At 41.4% G+C, this 24,841-nt stretch overlaps 3 protein-coding genes and 1 pseudogene across 3 annotated transcripts; 1 reads left to right on the top strand and 3 right to left on the bottom strand.

Annotated features, from left to right (window-relative positions):
* Positions 1 to 378: 378 nt before the first annotated feature.
* Positions 379 to 1,481, bottom strand: LOC145495368 (holothin acyltransferase-like). The gene has a single exon (XM_081474981.1). It carries the CDS (start codon positions 1,423 to 1,425, stop codon positions 379 to 381), a length of 1,047 nt encoding a protein of 348 aa, XP_081331107.1. The 5' UTR covers positions 1,426 to 1,481.
* Positions 1,482 to 11,770: 10,289 nt separating this feature from the next.
* On the bottom strand, positions 11,771 to 16,743 carry LOC145494168 (holothin acyltransferase-like; annotated as a pseudogene).
* LOC145495400 (uncharacterized) lies at positions 13,617 to 14,277 on the top strand. Its single transcript, XM_081475015.1, has one exon. The coding sequence runs from the start codon at positions 13,620 to 13,622 to the stop codon at positions 14,061 to 14,063; it is 444 nt and encodes a 147-aa protein (XP_081331141.1). The 5' UTR covers positions 13,617 to 13,619; the 3' UTR covers positions 14,064 to 14,277.
* Positions 16,744 to 18,879: 2,136 nt separating the features above from the next.
* Positions 18,880 to 21,626, bottom strand: LOC145495369 (holothin acyltransferase-like). The gene has a single exon (XM_081474982.1). It carries the CDS (start codon positions 21,311 to 21,313, stop codon positions 20,273 to 20,275), a length of 1,041 nt encoding a protein of 346 aa, XP_081331108.1. The 5' UTR covers positions 21,314 to 21,626; the 3' UTR covers positions 18,880 to 20,272.
* Between the last annotated feature and the right edge of the window lie 3,215 nt (positions 21,627 to 24,841).

Raw genomic sequence — 24,841 nt, 5'->3', positions numbered from 1 at the left:
CGATGAAGGTACTTGTATCGGCATAATATACTATAAAAATTAGAGCTTTTGCTAATCAAATTAATGCTTTAGAAACAGCAACGCATACACTATGAGCTACCCGAAGTATATTGATAGATATCATTGCGTTGATCTGTACGAGTGAAAAGAAAATGCACAATCAATTTTCGGACATTTTCGGCGGCAGCAGGCAGCCAAAATGGCGATTTTCGAACTTTCCTCGATTTCGAAAAAACTAAAGCGCTTCAGGTCCTTTGAATGGCATTTTTTCGAAAACAACTCACTAAAGAGGTTATTTGGGCAAAATATAAAGAAATCGAAAATTTCGCGACTGTCATCTCACTCTCGGTACTTAGATGAATTGGCTCTTATGACTGCTTAACCAAATTGAGTAGTAGTGTAACCAAACCATTTATCAAAACATGCGTCAGGGAGATCATTCGTGACCATATATACCAGCTCAAACGACCTCTTTCCATGAAGCCTTTCGCACAGTTTCGTGGCCTTCTTTGTAGGGGCGTCGATGCAGACCACAGAAACACCTTTCTGTTGTCGGAGTAGATCTTCCAACACTGCTTTCAACAACATCTCTGCAATTGTCTCTGAATCTGCAAACAGCGGGCCAATCTTGTAACTCTCTTTGATAAACGTTGGTCGGGCAACCGTATAACCCACGATAGAGCCTTCACTGTCGATGGCTACACGCGCGTGACTGCCCGTCATGCGAAGCCATTTGGACAAGAACGTCTGACGTTCAAAGCCAAACACTGTAGCGTCATACATGAATAACGCTTTCATATTCACTTCTTCAATGCTTTTGATTTTTACGGGTGATCTTTTCGATGTCTCAGAGAAGCAGGCTATGGTGGTTGGAAGGTTTAAGACGAAAAATGCCCCGTAAAACTGACTGCGAAATCCATTGCGTCTGTTCATTTTCTCCTGCGGGAGATCCGAGATTGCTCCAATGCTGGGAAAATGCTTCGCACTTGCCATCGCGGCGTCATAGATTTTCTTGCCGTATTCCCTTCCCCTGAATTCTTTGCTTACGATGTAACAGCCACCGAAAGCAAAGCTGTCGCCATACTTTGCCATTGTCATACAACCTATAGGTTTCCCGTTTAACTCGCCAACAAATCCCGCTGTCGGATCACAAGCCATGAAGCATTCAGCATCCTGTATACCCGGACCCCAGCCCTCCTTTACCATCGCATTTATGATGATACTTTCGAACTCCTTTTTTGTCTTAATGAGGCGAATTTTGAACTGCTCCGTGCTAGACAAGCTCGCATAAGGTTTGTTAGCAACAGCAAGCAGTCTGTTTCTTCGAGTTTGATAAAATCCGTGACGAGCCGAATGTAAATTAGTGAATACGAAGCGACTGACCGAGCGACGTGAAGCAAAACCAGGAGCCGCGAAAAGCGCCATTTTTCGTTTCGTTTGGTAGAACAAGGACAAAGACTCACATTAAAATTAATGACATCAGAGGAAACAGGTTGTAACGTAGTTACAGAATCATTATTTATGTTTTTGATTAAACACCTTGTGTCAAATGAAGCGCGGTGAAAATCAGGGAGTAGAGTTTCAAATAATCGCATTTCCAGCTAAATTCACCGTACGAATGTAGAACAAATCGATCTTGTCGTTTCAAATCGGTCTGTCTGTTATCAAACTAACCGTGATGCGATCGTTTTTTGTTTCGTTTCCTCGTTTCCTCCGAAACGAAACGGTATTGTTTTCAGTTCAGGGGTGAACTATTTACATAGTGATTTGTAATATCCAATCAGAGTAAAGTTCGTAATTTGTAAATGTAAATACGGCGGCAAAATTTCAGCCAAAACTCGGTGCATCGCAACAAAATGTATCATTTGCAACATTTCAGTGAAACTCTCGTTTCTCGGTATTATCTTAGACAAGAAAACTGCGAACTAGTGACTTGATAGTGATAGTGAAAAAGAAATATATCTTCGAAGTAGAGACACCGCCACACCACGCGATTTGTCCACCAATGCGATATTTTAAGCCGATGGGAGCAGTTAGTTTTGTTTAGTTCAACAAAGAAATGGCACTGTTTTCCGTTTCAGAGTGATTTATTGACATAGTGAGTATGAATGTTATCAGGTTAAACGCCTGTAATTCACAAGGTAAACATGTTCAGCAGAAGTAACTTCTCGAAATTTAATTTTATTTACTGACACGGAAAGAAAAGGAATTTAAAATGTCATGCAGGTAGAAATAATTGGCGACTTAAATGTTCCTAAGTCTTACTGAAACGATGTATTCTAGAAAAACGAAGGTATCTGTTTCCGTGCTTGATTTAAATGTGATTAAGATCACAACTACGGCGACATAATTTTGGTCAATCAGAACACTTGTCAGGAATAACAATCCCGCCCCTTTTCTGTGGCTGTTTACGGGAAAAGAACACGCACTCGGAGCGTTTGGACGATACTACAGATACGATATAGTGAGGAAGGTAACTAATTCATGATATTGTTATTTAATTAACGTTGGTATATTGCAAAATAGGCACAATATGGCTTTTTCATGAGGTTTTCTTCATATCTTAGGTGTCGACATTTTCCAGATTTAGTTGAATTTCTCAAATTTTCCGCCACAATTCCAGTAGCTTTACTTCTTAGAGCGCGCTTTTAAAAGTAACAAAAATTTGTATTTCGACATACCGCGGCATTTTCCATGAAAAAACCGATAGCATTTGTATTTTAGCTTCATAATATTCAAGTGAAAGTGGAGGAATAATTGCACAACTGTCGTCACACACGAGGCGTCCTTTTTGAAAAGACAAATATACTGCGTCACTGATAACGAAACGTAGAGTGCCGCATCCATTCGAATCAAGGACTGCCCGTCAGAGAAATGGAAAAATTATGCGTCAAATGCTTTTGCCTCTTAGCTTCATTTAGCCTCACGCACAATACTTTGAATTTCTGAAAAAACTGGCGGGGCTGTGTAGCCCGCTTCCCAAAGCACTTACCTTATTTAAGACCAAAGTCTGCGATTTTTCTAACCCATTTATGGCCTGACCCTTAAGTTAATACCCTGTTTAAGACCTGCCGTAGTTCTCTAGTTCAGAATGATGTTAAAGGTATTGTGAATGGCTTTAGTTGCTGGTCTTATCGATAATGATGAAAACAGTAGCTTCTTTTAAAAAACATACCTAATTCAAAGTTAGAGTGCAAAAAACTATACCCGGTTTGAGCCCAAAATGACCAAAATCGATACTCTACTTCTGACTAAAATGTCCTTAAAAAAACATGTCCCTCTGACGCTGGTCATACCTATATAGCCGATATAAGGGAGCACCCCCTCTCCCCTAGGGCAGAGACAAAGTGAAGTATCACACTGAAATACATTTCGAAGCGCGTTGACTCTAATAACTGATACATGTGTGGTCAACTTAAATTAATTAATCCTTTCTCTTTTACAATAGGTTCAGTACTAAACCTCACCTGGACGAAAAACCCCAGGCTCTGGCAACTGAGCAGATCCGTGCGGTGCAAGGCGGCGCATTAGCACAATATCCCCCTCACCCCAGGACTTCTCATGCACGAGATATCAAAACCCCGGCCTTTCTCAGACTTTGCATACCATTCTGGAAACGAAACACTATTTCTTTCTGAGAAATAGCTTCTTGTTGTACATTAATACAATTCTGTTGAAACTCAATCGGAAAGGTGAGCCGGAAACGATCACGGGAAGCGAAGCTTGCCGGACAAGGTACGATGTGCCGAGGGTAATCAAAGGCCCTTTAGGCTGCCTCGTGTCACTTGTTTTAGAGTTGTGCCTGACATATGGTAGCCACAACGAGAACTCATGAGACTTTTTTAGATTTTTTTCAGTAGCAGCATTTTGTCTCAGTATTATAATGTAAAAATTGAAGTTTACATTTCACTAGCGTTCATACATTTCTTTCAAAAGTTATCAAAATAAACTTCATCTCGTAACTCTTAGCCTGGGATGTGTTCTTGGTATGGTGGTAAAAAACGTTCCTATAAAAGTTTCTTTCAAAGAACGGAGATTACTAGAGTAGATTATCATCCCACATTATTTATGCGGGAATTTGTATAGAAAGAGCACGGTTTCTAGGGGTATTTGGGATAAATACCGCGAGTGATATTTCAAAATTCATCAAAATATCACAAGCCGCCTCGGCGAGCGATATTTGGGGAGTTTTGAAATATCAGGAGTCGGTATTTTTCCACAATACCCCGACGAAACCGTGCTAGTTTTCCTTTATACTACAAGGCAAATAAATGTCGCATTTTATGCCACACTTATTTTTATTTAGTCACGCGCAATTGATTGGCTTTACAACTACCTGTGATTAAACATGTGATCGCTTAAACATCACATATAGTCACACATCACACAACTGTGATGAAACTGTACTCAAATGTCTGTAAATCTCAGTTCTAAAGAATGAAAGTTTTAACAGGCTTATCAATCAAAGTATAACAATCATCTGCAATCGATTCCGCCTGTGGAACATTACATCTCTGTTCGGGAAACTTTTGGCTACGCTGGTAGTTGATGGTCACTTGACAGCCGTGGAAATTATTGATTCTCATCAACCGCTCTTCACTCATCATTAGCGTGTTCCACGGCAGAGGAAAGGCCAACATTTTGAAGAGGTCGGCGTTGGTTAGACGTGCTTGCCTGACCGTCTAAGCTTATGATTGAAGATATCAGCCGTTGTTTATTCTCATCGCCTTCCTAGTAGTCGGCTAAAGAGCGCTCGTTTGTACACAGGTCACCCGAGCCTAATATAAGAGTTTGCTCGTATAGTGTGATCGTCCGGGTGATTGTAGTTCTGAAAAGAACTATTGTTGGTGACTGACGTTTCGACAACCTGAGCGGAAGTCATCTTCAGAGCCAAGTGAATAGTGTTTGTCAGTCGATGATGTTATAAGTCTGGTCCGTTGAACGTGATTGGTCAGTATAGCCATGATGGTATTGGCTGAAAGACTCGTTTAAAGTTTGTCATCAGTCATTGGTGGGTTTCGATCCGTCTATTGTTAGTCAAATAGGTCGGTTTTTGGTCGTTGTATTGTTAAGTCGGTCTGTTAGAAGTCCGTTTATCGGTTTCGTTTCCGTCATGGATAAGCCGTTTGTAAGGCGCCGGTAGTTGTTGACATCTGTTAAGTGGCGTTTGTTCTAGGTTAGTGTACCAGCTTTCCAGAGTCAGTCGTTGAAAATGGTTTGTACTGTAGGTTAAGCACTGAGCAGAGTCCCAGTCAATGTTGTGGTTTGTCAGTTGATGATGTACAGCAATGTGATTGTTGGCATCACCATTTCTCGTGGCTCGTTTGTGTTCAGTCAGTCTCGTGTTAAGGTTTCTGCCAGTCTCACCAATGTAGGACGCCTGGCAGTCGGAGCATTTGATCTTGTAAACTGCTCCCTGTCTGTTGTTAGGTTCGTCTGTCTTCACGTTTCACGAGACTTGTCAGAATCTGCCAAGGATAACATCAGAAGGACCCTAGTCAGCCTCTACTATTTTCGATGCCATCAAAATCATTGATATTGCAGGGTGAGGGAAGTCTTGTTACTTTACTGTAAGTTGTGTTCCTGAACGTATGTCCCTTTATCTTTAGTAGCTTCACAGTGATTTTCTTTGCTTTGACATGCTCCGAATAAAACATAAAAGCCAAACTCTTGTATGTAAACAAAACTAAAGGTGTGACTGACTAGGGCCCTTTAAGGGGAGTTTTAGATGGCTCCAATGCATTGTGGACGATTAAACAATTAAAAGCGCACCTATTGGGGTCACCTTTGCTGCACCCCCCACCCCCGTTCCGTAACCAGTACCCATTTATACATCTGGATGAGGAGAGGTACTATGAGAGCGCAAACACAATGCAATGATCCCCAACAGGGGTCCATTGCACCAACCATTGGGCCATTGTGCCTCCTCCTCCATAGGGTTAGTGTGGGGTTTACCCTAACATGACAGTCTTAAGTCTAATAACCTCCTACAGGGGCAATTTGAGTGTAACCGATAGCAACTTAATTAAGTCGACTTAAGGCGACTTAAGGCGACTTAAGGTCCCATAGTAGGCCTTCTTTTCACAGGGCGTACGAGTAAATGCTAACATTAAGAGTTATTGTCAGTAGTACACTTTCTGAAAATCTAAAATAAGCCCAATCAAATCAGGCCGAAAAACTGTCCGCGTGCGGCAGTGCGCCAAATCTTCTGACAATTTCGCCAGAGATACTGCAATCATTGTTTTTTGGTGTTTATTAGTTTATATTTGTGGGACTTAGAACAAGTTTTGAATGAACGCTAGTCATATTTTCATGAAGTCATGGTACACTTGAGCCTTTATTTATGTCACGCACGTGCGACTTTACTTCAATATAAAATCGGTTGATTCTAACGGGGTCCTACTTTAAAATTCCTAAAGCTGAAGACTTATAATGTTGTTGTTTTTAAAAAAGAGGAAGGCTTCATTAACTTGCTGTGGGGATAAAAATAGCCAAAAATGATGACCTTAAAAGGCAAATACAAACGAAAAGTGACTGAAACTCTTAATTTTGAGCGACAGGATTCAATGGCATATTCGAATTCTGGGCTAAAAATCGCGGACATCTCTGACAAATTTGGGCATTTCGGTTTCCCCATTTTAAAACCACAAGCAGTGCTATGAGGCTCTTCATTCTTTTCACCGGGACTCGCGATCTCAGTGAGCTCAGTGATCATGACATCGCAACCGTTTGCGTGATTTTTGGGCGTTTGAGGGATAACGGTACTAAAAACGTGTCATCCGCGTTTCTTTTAATAAAGCGATTTCATGTACCTCTACTGTGAATCATTAAGTCAATTATCGAATCAAATATCGACCAGTGCGTTGACGATTTAACAAGACTATTGCTAAATTAAAGAAATCGGTCTCGCTCGTTCAGCGAAACAAGTACAGTGAGGCCTTTGCTTTTTTGCACTCCTCTTGTCTCCACTGCTCGAAACGAAACGAAAAACAATGTCGTTCAGTGGCGACTCAAACACAGCTTCGCGGTTCTCTGCTGGCTCACTCGCTTTGCTTTAACCTACATGTATTATATGTATCCTAGGCGTTACCAATCCTCAAGAAACAGATTGCTTGCTGACGTATGCGTGTTTGTCTGCCACATGTTTTAACAAGTGGTTCGGAAACATTAGAGCTTGTTACGTAAACTAACTCAATGTAGAGTTATGCACCCTCTTTAATTCAGAATATCTTCCAATTTTTAGTAGTACTGCACTTATAACAATACCTAATAAGTAGTGAATGCCGCCCTTTTTGTTTGTGAAGTGCGTATCGTGCACAATTGGTGGCAAACATCTCCTGCGAACACTGTTAAAAGTTCAGAGCCACTGCGCGAGCACCTGAAAATGTCAAATAGGTAAAATGCGACAAAATAGTAATCGTTTACAAATAATTAAATCAAGTTAAAGCATGTGCCCTATTATTATTAAAGAGAATCAAAGACCTACTTGACGCGGTGTTGGTAAACGATAGCCTGTATGGATCTGTACACATATGCGACTCTTCCAACTGACCAAATAATTTTTCGCTTTCGCTATGCTCTGAAAGTACATGTCGGACTATGTAAGATGTGGTATTCACTGAGCTTGCTGGATTTCGGATTCCAAAGGCAAAAATGTCTTGGATTCCGTAATACGGATTCCCTTACATGAGGCAGTGAACCTTAAATCAAAGGAGACCTATGGCCAAACTCGTGGATTAAGTGCTCTAGAGATGATATGTGTTGGTGGACTTGCAATTATTGGTGTATCATTTAAGGCTGTTAAAACAAGCCGGGTTCGTACCACGCAAGGTCGCACTTATCTCACAAAGCGTAGGCTTTTGTTGCACACACATTACAAACACATACGTCCAGAATAACTAGGGTGGCAAAATTGCAGCTGAACATGGAGTGGTAAAGGCTAAGGGTTCTTGGGTCACAGTCAGAGGACACTCCTGCCAAAACAACCATAGAGTACCCTCTCTCTCTTGAGACATTGAAACCCGTAGTAAAATATAAAATACAATTAGTCATTTACGGTTAACACAACTATCTAGCTTATATATACCTAACATTTACATTAATGTTTTGCGCAGAACATTCTTAAAGTCTCTTAAAGATAATTTTTTTGTTGTTGGCGACAGGTCATTCCAGTCAGGTAAAACACTGTTAAAGGATCTAAGAAGTCCCCAGTTGGTAACAGATTTTGTAGTTCGAATGACTTCCTTAGAGCGGGTGTTGTAGCTATGATAGTCTTGTCCTCGTACAGTGGTGTTATTTCTACTGTTGTCATTGACTAAATTATACATATGGATGCAACGTTGCATTTGCCTTCTGGCAGACAGGTTCATCCAGTTTAGACCTGCAAATGCTTCGGATGAAGACGAATACGGCGACCTATCCAGGACCAATTTAGCAGCGCTACTTTGGAGAACTTGGATTGAATCCATTAGGACTTTGTTGTTCTTATCGCCCCAAACAATACTGGCATATTCAAGTATTGGAATGACCATTGTCGTTAGATAAATTTTTCTGGCATAGGCAGGAAGCAGATGTTTTATTCTCCGTAAAACCCCCAGCCTTTTCAAGACTTTTCTTTGAATTTGATCAATATGATCATGCCAGGTTAGGTACTGGTTTATAGTTACACCAAGGTACTTGAATTTTGTTACTTTGTCCAGTTGACTGTTATTAGCCATAAGATCTATATCGTTAAAGTGACTTAGTTTGGAGTTGCTACCAATGGTCATGAACGTCGACTTTGCAACATTTAATGTCAACTTGTTGACATTCAGCCAGGATGTAATCGCTGCCAAGTCCGCATTCAGTTTTGATTGCAAGTCATTTGGGCAGCTCTCATGGCAATAAAACGCCATATCATCAGCGAACATAGTAATCTTTGAGTGTTGTAAGACAGTTTGAATACCGTTTATGTACACTAAGAAAAGCAGTGGCCCAAGAATACTGCCCTGAGATCCCCCCATAGTGATTTTAGCTGGGGGGGGTGGGGGGGGGGGGGCGGGGACAATGCATCATTACAGATCGTTTCTTGGAATCGACCAGAGAGATATGACCGGAACTACGCCAAGCTTTTTCCAGCCACTCCTAGACTCTTGAGCTTATTAACAAGGATCAAGTGATCAACAGTATCAAACGCCTTACGTAAATCCAAAAACACTGCTCCCGTTACGCACCCCTTGTCCATGCTCTCTAGGATTTGATCCGGCTGTAAATTCAATTAGGGCAGTAGATGTTGAGCGCTTCTGGCGGAAACCAAACTGTGATTGTGATAACAGTTCGTTCTCTTCTAAGTAGGTACAAAGCTGAAGATGCGCTGATCTCTCTATAATCTTGCTTATGGTAGGTAAGATTGATATCGGTCGGTAGTTATCCTTCTGTGATCTATCTCCACCTTTGAATAAAGCAGAGACTTTAGCTGACTTCCATACTTTAAGGAATTCTCCATCCGCAAAAGATTTATTTATTAGTTCAGTTAGAACTGGTGCGATGACATCGGAGGCATCCTTTAGTAGGCGAGCACTTAGTTTGTCGAGGCCAACAGCTTTATTCGTTATTAGAGATCTAAGGGCATTTTGTACAAAGTTCACAGTGACACTGTTTAGATGGAATTCACAAGGTGGAGTGCTGGTAATAGCAATAATAGGGATATTTCGAAATGGTTTCGCTAGCACTTTGTCAACAGATACGAAGTAGTGGTTCATGATATTGGCGATAGATAAGTTTTCGGTGTGCCACTTTCCTTTCTCGAAGATGGAAAACACTGAAGATTTTTTCGCATCAGGGAGCACTTGTTTTATGGCTCGCCACATTTCGCTACCGTCACCCTTCGCGTCTTCGATCATTTGATAGAAGTACCTCGATTTCAGTTTTTTTTTCCTCGTGATTAGTGTAATTCCGCAGTTTTCTGTACATGCTCCAATGATAAATATTATTGTTGGCGCGTGCCTTTCTAAGGTGATAGTCTCTATCTCGCTTCATTTCTGCAAGTTTTGGTGTTACCCATGGGGTTTTTGATCCCTTGACACGATTGAACTTCAAAGGTGCGTGCTGGTCTGCTATTTCAGAGAATGGACGTTCCCATAGGAAAACAGCATCATCAATATTTTCCATGCAACTAACAACTGACCACGGCACTTGATTAAGATCATTGACAAACGCCTTGTTATTATAATTCTTGAATGAACGATATTCAAATTTCCTGGGTGGAAGTTTAAGAACACAGTGCTTTCATAACACAAAATATTAGGCTGTGATCGCTCAGACTTGTTTGAAGAACGCCAGATTGAACAATCCTGTGATCAATGTTGGTAAAGATCAAGTCAATAAGAGTTCTTGAGTGCTCAGTGATTCTTGTTGGCTCATCTATAATCTGCTTGATGTCCAGTTCAGTTGCAAAAGACTTTAACAATCTGTTAGCGGTACTCTTCCCGAGTAAATCGATGTTAAAATCACCCAGAAGCACTGTACCGTTCCTTTCAAAGTCAATGTTTGCAACTGATGAGTTTCTCAGGGAGTCAATAAAAATAGTTTCTTTCATGTCTAGTGGCTTATATGCAACGGCAATCAGAAAAGGTTTGCACTTTGGTCTGTTGACTTCGATCCATAATATCTCTTCATTGTTTGACGCTAGTTCGCTTTTGACAAGGAAAGGAATATTCTCACGGATTTAAAACAAAACTCCTCCACGGTTCAACTTTGCTGATCCACTACGGTCTTTCCGTGCCAGTGTATATCCAGGTATACTAATTTCATTGTCGGTTATGCTTGACGAGAGCCAGGGTTCACTCCAAGCAAGCACGTCGAAAGCATAAGTTGAGAATAATTCGCGAACGTCTTCCACTTTGTTTACAGGCTTATTGATGTTCAGGTGCGCGATTTTGAGACCTCTTATCAGATGAATTTCTAGATCATTCAGGTCGTTTGAAGCCGTAGAAGCGTGCGTATTACAGTCAGAATTGTTAGGAAAAAGAGGTCCAGGAAACAGGCAGTCCGTGCAAGACCAGTTTGCAGTCAAGTCGCTAGCCATAAAATATTCATGGTTCTTCATGTTCATGCATTTCGCATGAAACCAGCGATCACATTCATCACATTGCACAGCCTTCTGATTTATTCGACAGCCCTTGGCACACAAAACACATGGATCCCTGATCGGTCCGGGATTTAGGCTAACATCAACGGCGAGAATGACAAAAAACGAAGCAGTGAGCGAGGTATTTACAAGCTTCAATCCTGTTTGAAGTTTAAGCGATGGAGGAACATTCAGAGCACGTGGGCGGCGGTGTAATCCTGAATTTCGACCGGGAAAATGCTTGACATCTAGTTTATATGCTACAGCTAGTGAGGAGGTGAAACTTGTAATCTTTCCAATCTGAGCAGGCGTTTGCAACAGTAATTGTATGACCATAAACACGACAAGAGTTGCAGAGCAGCAGGAAAGCCGACCGACCGCCATGTTGACTAGTCACTCGTTCATTAAAAATAGTTCGTTTCGCTCATATAAGTTCATTAAGGTCGACGACTATGACACATTCTCATCAAAGCTTACTACATTAGCATGAGATTTACTCATTTTCAGGTCAGTTTCCAGCAAACAGATGCTCATCTCCTGGTCATTTTTTAAGCTTAGACGACTTAAATGCTCATGAAATTCAGCCTTCAAGTTGGCCATAGTACTAATTCCAACATTCGAAGTCAACTCCACTTCACTTTAACGAAACTCCTAATATTATTGTCGTGTAAAAGCTACAAAATCATTAAATTTGGGCTGGCAAAATGCATGCATGCTTTGAATAGTAACCGCCCAACTGCGCGGTCACTATTCCAACATGGCGTCGGGCTCGGGCGCTCTCGTTCGGGTCGACTAATTGCGAACAGTGTCTACACTTGAGTGAGTGAATGAGTGAGTGAGTGAGTGAGTGACACATTTGCATATCGGAGTCCCCACAACAAACACGTTCCTACGCTTCGCGTATCCACGAGTTTAAAAAGGGGGTCTTAAATTGAGTGCAAATAAAGAAGTGGTAATTAAGAATGTTTAACCGATTCGAGTAGTAGTGTAACCGAACCATTTATCGAAACATGAATTAGGGAGATCGTTCATGGCCATATACGCTAACACAAACGATCTCTTTCCTGTCCAGGAGCCTTTCGCACAGTTTCGTGGCCTTCTCTGTAGAGGCATCGATGCAGACCACAGAAGCACCTTCCTGTTGTCGAGGTAGCTCTTCAAACTCTGCTTTCAAAGACGTCTCTGCAACTGTCTCGGAATCTGCAAACAGCGGGCCAATCTTGTTACTCTCTTTGAAAAACGTTGGTCGGGTAACCGTATAACCCACTATAGAACCTTCACTGTCGATGGTTACACGTACATGACTGCCAGTCATGAACGCTTGTCGTTCAAATCCAAACACTGTGGCGTCATACATGAATAACTCTTGCATATTCACTTCTCAGAATAAAAAGTAGCGAGATAGAAACATGACGTTTCGGCGACGACTTATCACCATTATCAAATGCAAATTAGTATGTGTTTGGTAACGTTACATAGAGAATATAGAGTGGGAAAATACATGAATAAATGAGGCGGGGATAACAAAAGAATGAGAAAAATTTTAAATAAAAAGAAACTCAAGAAACGGGATGACATAGTAATCACTAAACTTGACAAGGGTTCAGGCGTCGTTGTCATGGATAAGTCCGATTATAATGATCATCCTCTCCGATGAGAGGAAGACCTCCCGAGGGGGGGGGGGGCACTGCCACATATGGGCTATATACTGAGGTATGTGCCGCTGTGAAGGGTATGGTTTTCAAGCAGTTTACCCTAGGATGGGGTATATAAATCAGGGCGTTTGGGTCTAGAATAGGGTATCATTTTTCACAAAACTGACTACTTGGTTGAAGATTTTATCTAGACTAAGGAAACCTGGAATTGTCACTCAAAAATATAAAAAGATCAAATCGGCAAGTTTAAATTTACGCAAATCAGCCTCAACAGTGTCGATAGATGGGGGGATTTGGGGAGTTTACTTTAGTATAGGGTAGCAAAATTCAGCTGAACTAGTTCTGGTATAGGCTAAGGGTTCCAGGGTCCCAGCGGCACACCCCCACCCAGAAATTCCCAAAGTACCCCCCCCCCCTTCGGAGGAAGGTCTAAGCCCACCTTCATGGTCTCCCCAAGACCCATAAAGAACGTCTTGCCATGCGACCCATTTTGTCTGCGACAGATACATACAACTACGCTCTGGCAAAGTGGCTGGATGAGAAGTTGAAACCTTTATCTATCAACGAATACACGATATCCGACATCGTTCAATTCTCCGAAGAGATCCAACGTCTGCAAATCGGTGACGATGATTTTCTGGTATCGTATGATGTCACAGCCCTTTTCACTAACGTTCCGTTAGAAGAAACTATTCAGATTTTAGCAAAGAAATCATTCAATGCGAATTGGTTTAATTAACAATACACACAACCTTAACATCAGTGAAGGATATCTAATCGAACTGCATACAGTTGCAACCAAAGATCAACTTTTCCAGTTCAACGGCGACTTGTACAAGCAAATGGACGGCGTTGCGATGGGCTCACCATTAGTACCACTAATGGCAAACACCTTTATGTGCTCCATCGAGGAGAAACTTGCACATGAAAACAAGCTTCCCAACTTCTACAAAAGATACGTCGATGATACCTTCGCTCTAGTATCTGACCTTACAGCTGCTACCGACTTCCTTTCAGTTCTGAATGATGCACGCCCAGCGATCCAATTTATAATGGAAACAGCTGTCAATAACAGCTTACCCTTCGTAGGCATGGTAATCACCAAGACCGACGACCACATTAACACCTCTGTCTACAGAAAAAAGACCAGCAAAGGGCTTTTACTCCACTATCAGAGCCATGTGGACAACAGATATAAACGATCGCTAATAAGAACTATGCTTGATCGCGCTAAACGCTTGTCACCTTCACCGGACCTCTTCTCCAAAGAATGCCATGATCTAAGAAAAATGTTTCTGTAACTGAAATATCCTGCAAAACTTATTAATTCTACTTTTAAGAGATTTTACGCTTCCCAAGACCAGAATCAAAGCCGTATTAAGCCAGCCGAAAGCCCTGTATTAATAACCTTGCCTTTCAAAGATCAGAAAATCTGCCGACTCCGTGCGCAGGCAACTAAGCGACCTTGGAAAGAAAATCGATCGTGTATTACAACCAGTTCTCACAAGTAGGAAAATCTCTGAAGATTTGAAAGTTACGGAAACAAAGCCCTTACTTGTAAACCACAATGCGTTTTGTATGAATTTCAATGTGATTCGTGTGACATCTAGGAGCATAAATATTCCGTCATCGGTAAACGCCTAAAGGACAAACACAACCAAACATCTAACAATCTTCAAGAGCAGTTTACCACCTTAAAGAAATGCCGTGGAAAGTTTGAGTGCCTTATTTATGACATGCTTTTTATAAGGAAAAAGAGCCCGGCTCTGAACACTCAAAATGACTCCATTCATTCCAGCGAAACTTTTTATTTAAAATTTTTGTCATTCTTTTGTTTATCCCCGCCTTATTTATTCTGATGTATTTTCCCACTCTATATTCTCCATATAACGTTACCCAACACATAATAATTTGCATTTGATAATGGTGACATGTCGTCGCCGAAACGTCGAGTTTTTTATCTCTCTACGTACTCTTTATTCTGAAATGTTTTTCAAAACCTCTCATTATATTCACTTCTTCAATGCTTTTGATTTTCACCGGTGTTCTCTTCGATGTCTCAGAGAAGCAGGCTATAGTTGTTGGAATGTTAAAGACGAAAAATGCCCCGTAAAACTGACTACGAAATCCATTGCGTTTGTGCAGTTCCTCCTGCGAGAGTTCCGAGATTCCACCAATGCTGGGAAAATGCTTCGCACTTGCCATAGCGGCGTCATAGATTTTCTTGCCGTATTCCCTTCCCCTGAATTCTTTGCTCACGAAATAACAACCAGCGAAAGCAAACCTGTCGCCATATTTTGCCATTGTCATGCAACCAATAGGTTTCCCGTTCAACTCGCCAACAAACCCTGCTGTTGGATCACAAGCCATGAAACATTCAGCATCTTGGAAACCCGGTTCCCAGCCTTCCTTCACCATAGCATTTATGACGATACTTTCAAACTCCTTTCCTGTCTTAATGAGACGAATTTTGATCTGCTCCGTGCCAGACAAGCTCATATAGGGTTTGTTAGAAACAGCAAGCAGTCTGATTCTTCGAGTTTGATAAAATCGGGGACCAGAATTGGTGAATGCGAGGCGACTGATCGAGCAGCAAGCAGCAAATGAGGGTTTCAAACGAAGAAGTAAGGGGAAGAGCTAGGACTTGCTCCATCAGTGAGTAGATCAGGAGACGAAGGTGACGCTGGATAAGGCATGTTCTGCGTATGGACCACCAACAGAACCCACGCATTGCCCTAACCTGGTCACCTGAGGGAAAGGGTTATGCATTCAGTATATGATATGTCAACCAGCCGATTACTTCATTACTTACTACACCGTGTTGACGAGACCCAACAAGATCAAAACAACTGTCCATGGTTGCAATTCTTGGCTTTCAGTTTGGATTCTACCATGTCGTTGTCAGCCTTGCATCATTGTTACTTATTTGATAGTATTTCCAGCTAGATTTAGCGCAAAATTGTACCCTGGGGGAAGTATTTGACCCATGTTTGGGTGTAGAGGTATTGCGGACAGTTTAAAATCTTGACCCTGTTTAGGACAAAAATACTACAAAAAAAAAAAAGGCACTCTACACTGCGCCTTGTATACGGCGGCTGCGCCCGCAGTACGAGCGGCAGTCAGAACCGAGCTGTCCCACTGAAAAGACGCGATAACAGCTTTTTTCTTCGCAGCTAACAAAAATAAAGACAATACTTCACTTTCTTTGGCCTCTTCTAATAGTTAACTTGAGAATTCCGGGTTTAATTTGACGAGGAACAGCATATTTTGTTCAAGCGAATTGCCGGCGGACCATTTTTGGCGCCAAGTTAGAAGCTTGGAGACACAATATGTTTCATATATTTCACTTTTCACAATCTGATATGGTTTTGGGAATCGTAAGTCCCTTTTCGTGAATATTTATGCCATCTTCAGTGAGAAAAGTGCCCACTTCAATGCCTTTCCTCTAACTGACATTGACGTCAAGACAGTAAAGTTTTCCCGCCTGTTGAATCCCGATCCTGACTGGTCGATTCAAATTTCAGGCTCGCCAGCCGTATATGTGTAGGACAATAGCCTCTTTTAAGACCCTGCTTAGGGCAAAAGATGAAGCTCACGAAGTCCCAGGCATGAAGTATTACGTGTAAAGGCACAAACGGGAGCATCAAGGTCTTTCGCAAGATATAGCAAAGCGAAAGACAGCTCTTAAAAGACAAACAAGCTACAGTCGAACCTTCACTGGCGTCCACTTTAATTCTCTACACTGGCCACTATTTTTTGTCCTATCGGACAGTCCCGGTGGGAAATAATGCCAGAAATATTGGGTGGGGGTGTGCGGCCCGCTTCCCAAATTGCTTACCCTATTTTTGCGATTTTCCTTATCCGGCTATTTATAACCTGACCAAAAATTTAATACCCTATTTATGACCCCAAAATCTAGGAAACTAGATTAAGACAGAAATGAAACGCCCCAAAATCATTCTTACGCTTACCATAACCCATGATGGCTAAGCCAATGAAAACTCTCGAGCTGCATGCGTTATCCCATAATCCGTTTTTTTTTAAAAAAGAAATATTTAGGTCGTTTATTATATCTCAATTGGTACGCGCCCTGTAATTGGTCAATTTGGCGGGCCGTATAAAATTGTACGGCACGCTAAAATTTCAAGCTGTTTTTGTTGCCAAAACGTTTCGTGATTTATCGCCAAGTGTTCTTAACTTTTTTGGCAAATAAAAGTTTAAAACTTTCTTTTACTCCTGAAATTGTGTATTAAAACCTACTAAGGACTTAGAGTCACTTAGCAACGATTTCAAATTGAACCCGTTTTACTTTCGAGGTGCGTCAGCAATTTGAAACCGTTCCGCGTAAATAGAAATCGTTCCCGAACCCGTCAGACACGCGGTAGTATAATAAATATCTTATAACCTCGTTTTCACGGTCCGTACTGTAAGTTACGGATCCTCGTTTTTCCCCTTCGATTTATGGCCCGCGCGCTTGGGCCATAAATCGATGGGGAAAATATTCGGTTCGTTCCCGTAACCTACAGTACGGCCCTCGAACTCGGTTAGTAAGAGGTATATATAAGTATAAGGTTTAAGTCTCTTTTCGCAGGGAGGGTGTATATTGCAGGTTCTCTTGGGAAGAACCAGATTAGGATTTACGATCTAAGATCACTCGGATTGTTGTACGGCATGAAAGGAACCGAGAAATCCTAGTATAGAGTATATTCCTTTGCTGCACTAATTTAAAGTACCCCTATGATCAAATTCTCGATATCCATTCTTGTTTTTTTTTTCACATTTTCGTTCACAGTAGGTCTTTCGTAGATATCTTGCCAAATTTTTGGACCTTTATTTTCGAGAATTTCCGGCCGCCATTAATTTTCCTTGTTCCAAGTCTTCGTTGAGAATTTGAGTAAATGACTTCATTTTCTCCAACAGAAAAAAAAAAAACACTACAGGGGTTGAAATTATGACAACAATTAGTAATGCAGTTCGCCTAAAGAATGACAAGAACTTTGGCTCTTATATTCCTGCAATTTTTCACTCTAATTACTCAGGCAGTGAGACCTGGATATTAAATTTCGGCTCCGTTTTTTTTTTCCGCGTTCAGTCACAAATCGCCGTCTGGTCTCTAAAGTGCATGCGCCACCTGTGCATGCGTACAGCACATGGAATTTACAGAGGTTGTCGTCGAGAAAAGTTAGCACGGATTCCATGATTTCTAGGGCGATGAAATCACATGCAGACGAACACACCGTTCAAGGTAGACCAACACTAAAGGACGTTAAGCGTTTTCGGCACGGGTCGCTGCAAGCCTTACGAGAGATCAATTTACGAGCGAACATTTTGAGTGAATCATGAATCATGTTATACCAAATGATCCATCAACGGGGGCTGTCAACTCTTCAACTTGATAAAAAGCATCTTCAGAAGCGTCTCCGTATTTTTAGACGTGATCGTGAACCAAGCAGAATCCCAGCACGAGCTCAAGAACGTCTGAGCAACAAGAGCAGAAAGGTTACAGAATTTGTTTACGAATTCATCTGTTCGAGTACACCTAAGTAAAATGCTCTGAGAAACTTCGTAAAGTATAATAAAGATAAAATCTCGAACTAAACGATATTCTCTCGTCATTTGCTTGTAACAGAGTTATGTGTCTTAATAAGAGTGAAACTCATGTAGCGAATTATTGTACATTCAAGCTGAAAGAAACTAATGTATGTCAGTGACCCCAGCAAAACAATTCTTGGCTTGCACTGTCACGCAATTCTGACGCAATAAAAAATTTATTCGAAAACCATTTAGTGGATAAAATCAAGAAACTGTGATGTTATAGGAGATTAATAAAGATGACACTCCTGGAACTTTTAGGTCTGTGCGTTTTCCCAAGCTCAAATATTCGTCGAAATATTTTGCACAAATTTACAGAGACCAGTAATGAACCGCCATGTTGGTGTACCTCCGCGGTACGCCTACACTGCCGCCGGTAAATATTGTAAAAATCTGGAACTTACTTTGGCTATCTAGGCGACTGATTATCTGTACTGAACAAACAAGCATTTACATAAGTACTTTTCCTAATACTTTAACTTCTAAATGGGCTAAAAATCACGAGCTAAGTATATGATTTCGACAACCGCGTTCGTAGGTCTATGTCACGCATCGCCATAACTATGAAATTCAAAATGTCTCGCTTGCTTGAGAAACGCAAATAACAACGACAAAGGCTAAGCAAAATAGACTGAAACGTTTATAGGTTGATATAAAGACATTGACTCATTTCACACCCTAAAGACTTGCAAACGGGTAATAAGCTATCAATCGATTCCAAGAAATGCAATCAAAAGCAGAATAGCTTAAGCACATCAATTCGATTGAATTTCGTACAACTTCAAATGCAGAACATTTAGCTCAATTGCAACATAGCTATTGCTTCTCGGTATAACGACTGCCTGGGTACACGCAGCAAAGCGTCTAGTTGTTTTAATTATAATTTCAACCCGCGTGATATTTTTGAGCAAATGAATTCATTTACTCAAATTCTCAACCAAGACTTGAAACAAAGAAACTTAATGGCGGCCGTAAATTCTCGGAAATAAAGTTCCTCAAAAACGCGAGTTCTAATGTTCGTCATTGGACTGAAATTTGGCAAGTTATCTGAGAAAGACCTACTGTGTACGAAAACGTAAAAAAAAATGGATGTCGAGAATTTGATCATAGGAGCAGTTTAGGGTCCAAGTGATCTTCGATCATCAATATTGAACTAGATCTACCTAAAGGAATGTATTTTTAGGCCTAATTACTCCAGTAGTGTTGCTTACGTTCTCCTCAAACAATTGGGTTTTTCTATTTTTTGTTAAAACCGTCGGCCAATCACGACACGTCTTGTAAGGGTGTGTACCGCCTGATAGTTTGCTTAGTTCAGGCATACTGATAATGACACAACGGTGTTTGCTCGTGTTTAGTATACTTGTTTGTTATAATTCCATGAATTTATACTTAGAAGTGTCAGGTACATGAAACTTGAAAAAACGAAAACAGAAACGAAAATATTACACCAATTTAAAGCACGACAATCGTTCGCTAATCCGCAAAAAGAAAACTATCACAAATTCAAAACTCAACTGGCAGCAAAAAAGAAACTCCTCTAGCTTGAATACTGAGCATACGTGAAATATCTGGAAACCAAGTTTCTACAAACAATTATAAAAAGACAGCTGTGCCTGAAAAGTAAAAGGTTCGATGCGAAATGAGTAACTTACAAAGAATTACAGGACTCTGATTTCACAATGGGCTGAAAGTACAAAGTACCTGAAAGAAACAGTTTTCACCTGGTTCCAATCGTCCCATGAAAATATGACTAACATTTTTCCTCTTGTAAATCTTCCTCGTTCAACACTACACCAAAATAACGCAATCTTTTCTCTGAATTACCGACAACAGCAAACAGCTGTTTACAAAATGTAAGACGTTCTAAGCTGCTCACATCTTGAGGTGGGGTAAGAAATGTGAGATGTTGACAGACAGCTTAACCAAATTGAACCGTAGTGTAACCGAACCATTTATCAAAACATGCGTCAGGGAGATCATCCATGACCATGTACACCAACTCAAAAGACCTCTTTCCTTGAAGCCTTTCGCACAGTTTCGTGGCCTTCTCTGTAGGGGCGTCAATGCAAACCACAGGAGCAGGTTCCTCTTGTCGAAGTAGCTCCTCAAACACCGCTTTCAACAACTTCTCTGCAATTTCCTCTGAATCTGCAAACAGCGGACCAATCTTGTAACTCTCTTTGATGAACGTTGGTCGGGCAACCGTGTAACCCACGATAGAACCTTCACTATCGATGGCTACACGTGCGTGACTGCCAGTCATTCGAAGCCATTTGGACAAGAACGCATGTCGTTCAAAGCCAAACACCGTGGTGTCATACATGAATAACGCTTGCAAATTCACTTCTTCGACGCCCTTGATTTTTACGGGTGATCTTATCGATGTCTCAGAGAAGTAAGCTATGGTTGTTGGAATGTTAAAAAGAAAGAGTGCGCCATAAAACTGACTGTGAAATCCCTCCCGTTTATTCATTTCTTCTGCCTGCGGCAGCCCTGATATTATTCCTATGCTGCGAGGAGGCTTCACTCTTGCAAAAATGGCCTTTCTAATTTTCCTGCCGTATCCCTTTCCTCTGTATTCTTTGCTCACGATATAAAAACCAGCGAAAGCAAACCTGTCACCATATTTTGCCATTGTCATACAGCCAATAGGTTTCCCGTTCAACTCGCCAACAAACCCTGCTGTTGGATCACAAGCCATGAAACATTCAGCATCTTTTAAACCTGGCCTCCAGCCTCCCTTCACCAGCGCATTTATGATGATACTTTCGAATTCTTCTTCTGTCTTAATTAGGCGAATTTTGAACTGTTCCGTGCCAGACAAGCTCGTATAGTGTTTGGTAGACTCAATGAGCAGTCTGTTTCTTCGATTTTGATAAAATCTAGGACGAGATGTGGTAAATATGAAGCGACTGATGGAGCGGCAAGCAGCAAAGCCACGAGGCGCGAAAAGGGTCATTTTCTCGTTTCGTTTGGTAGCTAGAACAAGGAAAGTCTCCTCCGCAGCCGTTTTTTGGGATATCACGCAACGCTCGCCCAAAGAAACGGCTGCTCACATCCAAACCACATCCTTTTCCTTTTGTGTTTGTGGTTTGTTTGTGCTCTGTCGAACAGACCAATCACATAATAGCAAAGTGCGAATGACGTAAGCTTTTGCTCGAAAAGGTCTGCGGTGCGAACACGGGAGGGATTTCTGGCTTTTGTTTCACGCCGCACGTCGCCAAAAATAGGTGGTGTTCGCAGGCTACGATCATGACGGACGAAAAAAAATGTAAATGAAAGCCGTAAGTACAAGTGCTTCATGTGCTCATCGCTATGTTCAACTAACGAGAGAATATATATTTTCTCGAAATGTCAGATTGTAAGCGTCAATCAAGAGCTAAACGCTTCCTACAGATTGTAATCAGGAGGAAAGAGCGGCTTTCAGAACTCGCTGCCAACAAATCGAGCGAAGCTACTTGATTTCCTGGTATCTTCCTTCTCGACAATAATTTTTTGAGTTGAAATTAAGTTTCTAATAATTAGCTTGAACCTTGAAGAGTCTTCAGCTACATAGAAAGCTCGTTCAAGCGTCGCCGATATTTTTCGGCGTCCCTAAACAAAAGCCGGAAGTCTGTATGTTCATTTGTGACATCTCCCACGACGGGATACAAAGATAAAAGACATAGTCTGATTGGACAAGTTTCAAAGGGCGCATTTGGCGCGAAAATGTTCTTGAAAATGGAACGCAAGCGGTGATTGGCTAATTTCGTGAAAGGAGTGTTGTTCGGATCTGAGCAGCCGTTTCTTTGGGGGAGCGTTGCGTAACATCCCAAAAAACGGCTGCGGAGGAGACTAGAGCAAGGATTAAGGCTCGCTTTTAAAATAACATCCGACCAAACCACAGGCGGCCCAGACGTTGAATGCGATTAATACGTGACATTATGCTGTTGGCGATTGCGTTGCAATTTTAGCCGTTTCAAAGGGCGCATTTGGCGCGAAAATGTTCTTGAAAAAGGAACGCAAGCGGTGATTGGCTAATTTCGTGAAAGGAGTGTTGTTCGGATGTAAGAAGCCGTTTCTTTGGGGGAGCGTTGCGTAACATCCCAAAAAACGGCTGCGGAGGAGACTAGAGCAAGGATTAAGGCTCGCTTTTAAAATAACATCCGACCAGACCACAGGCGGCCCAGACGTTGAATGCGATTAATACGTGACATTATGCTGTTGGCGATTGCGTTGCAATTTTAGCCGTTTATAAGACAATGTATGAGAATGCTTCGAAAATTACTCTAAATGCTACGTGTAGGAAATAATTGGAATAAAATGGCTTACCTTATGTTTGCATTGCGTTATTTTGATGTCTCTGGGTTGCTGGAGGTGGTTTAGAGCCATTTCAGGTGAGTTTTACTTTCTGGCCGTTTGCTTCCCCCCGGGGGGCACTACCATATATGGGCTATATAGGTATGTGCCGCTGTGAAGGGTATGGTTTTCAAGCAGTTCACTCTAGGATAGGATATATAAATCAGAGCTTTTGTTCTTGGGCCATCGTAGTTTAACGAGGAATAAAACACAAATAGCGGTGATAAACATATTAAACTTACGCATTTTAATAACTTGACGTTTCGTATGCTACGCAACATACATTCGAAATGATCCCACTTGATGTTGTGACCTGTGGCTTTTATATGGTCGGCAATGGCTGGTGTGGGGTCATTCTTAGTGAGAGCCTCACAGCATCAAGTGGGATCATTTTGATATTCTAGCTTCTGGTAAAACAGATTATCATTGTAAAATTAAAGAAACTTTGCTCATCCAAGAACTTAAGCCGGCTCTTAATGTAAACGTCAGCAGTGAGAAGCTGATACTTTATTAATAAGCTTAGGTTTTTATTATTTTACTGTTAAGAAACAGATGTTTCTTAATCTCGTTTCCAGACCCCTTATTTACATTTAATATATAGTTTTCAAAAATTGTAACGGTCTTTATTCCACTTTTGAAAATGTGTGTTGCGTAGCATACGAAACGTCAAGTTATTAAAATGCGTAAGTTTAATATGTTTATCACCGCTATTTGTGTTTTATTCCTCGATAAATCAGAGCGTTTGGGTCTAGAATAGGGTATCATTTTTCCCAAACCTGACTAGTTGGTTGAAGATTTTATCTAGACTAAGGAAACCAGGAATTACCACTCAAAAATATAAAAAAATCAAATCGGCAAGTTTAAATTTACGCAAATCAGCCTCAATAGTGTCGATACATGTGGGGATTTGGGAGTTTACTCTAGTATAGGGTAGCAAAATTTAGCTGAACTAGCTCTGGTATAGGGTCCCAGCGGCACATCCCCACTCAGAAATTCCCAAAGAACCCCCGGGGCTTCCCCTAAAACCGCCAGAAAGTAAAACTCGCCAACAGCATAATGTCACGTATTAATCGTATTCAACGTGTGGGCCGCCTGTGACTAGACAGGATGAAATAAACGTGCCACAGGCGCGGCTCCAGGATCTTAGAGGGGTACACCAATAAGGAATGGTGTAACGGACTGGTGAGGTACACAAATTTTAAAAGCGAATACGAAGGAAAAGGCTTCATCTCGGGGGGGGGGGGGGGAGCGAACCCCCTGCACTCTCCATCTAAATCCGCCCCTGTACCGTATGACTATTTTCTTGATTAAACGCCTTGCACCAAATGAAACTCGCTACAAACACAGGGAGTAGATTCCCACTTTTTGATCGTATTTCCAGGTTGATTCACCGTAGGAATGCAGCACAAATCGATCTCGTTCACCCAAATCACTGCACGGTCCACCAAACAATGCAAAGCGTTGTAATACGCGACTGTTGAAATTCAATCCGATAGATGAGTCTAGTGAAACGCATACAAAGTAAAAATGCCTTACATAATCAAAAGTGTGTCATTTAGACTTTGACAGAGATTTGCATGGTTTCCTGATGGCCTTGCCCTTTCAGATGATTTCTTTCAACTCGTTTCGACAGTCAGTTTTATATATAGTCATGTATTTTAAAGCTCTTTATAAAGTTACACGTTCTCTTCGTTACACGTTATTGCTAGCATTTAATCTGACGTCACGGTCCGGAAAAAAGCGAGTGAAAAAGACTGGCTCAATTTATTATTTTGTAAAATGGGTTTGACAAGCCTACACGACTCCTGCGGTTCGTGACATTTGTACATTTAATATTGTTCTCTGTTCGCTCACTCGACCTTTTAGTTGCTTCACTCGTGTTTATGAAGGGCACTTCTTGTTGTGTTAGCCGTTAGACCGTTAGTTGAGCCGTTAGACCGTGCTATGGCAACATTTTTGGAGGTCATTAGGTCTTCCCCTTTAATGTGTTTAGAAAATAGCTAGTCTGCTTACGCGAGTCCGTTAGCGCCGCTATTAGGTCAGTCTGTACCGTTGTGGCAGTGTTGCGCCTTTTTTGACGACAAATATGTTCAGTTGTGGAAGACCTTTACAGGAAGGGAGCTTTTTCACATCATTTTTGAAGTTAGGA

Source organism: Orbicella franksi, chromosome 8 (assembly GCF_964199315.1).
Source record: "Orbicella franksi chromosome 8, jaOrbFran1.1, whole genome shotgun sequence".
NCBI lineage: Eukaryota > Metazoa > Cnidaria > Anthozoa > Scleractinia > Merulinidae > Orbicella > Orbicella franksi.
Note: the sequence above shows the minus strand (reverse complement) of the source record. Positions and strands in the feature narration are given on the sequence as shown.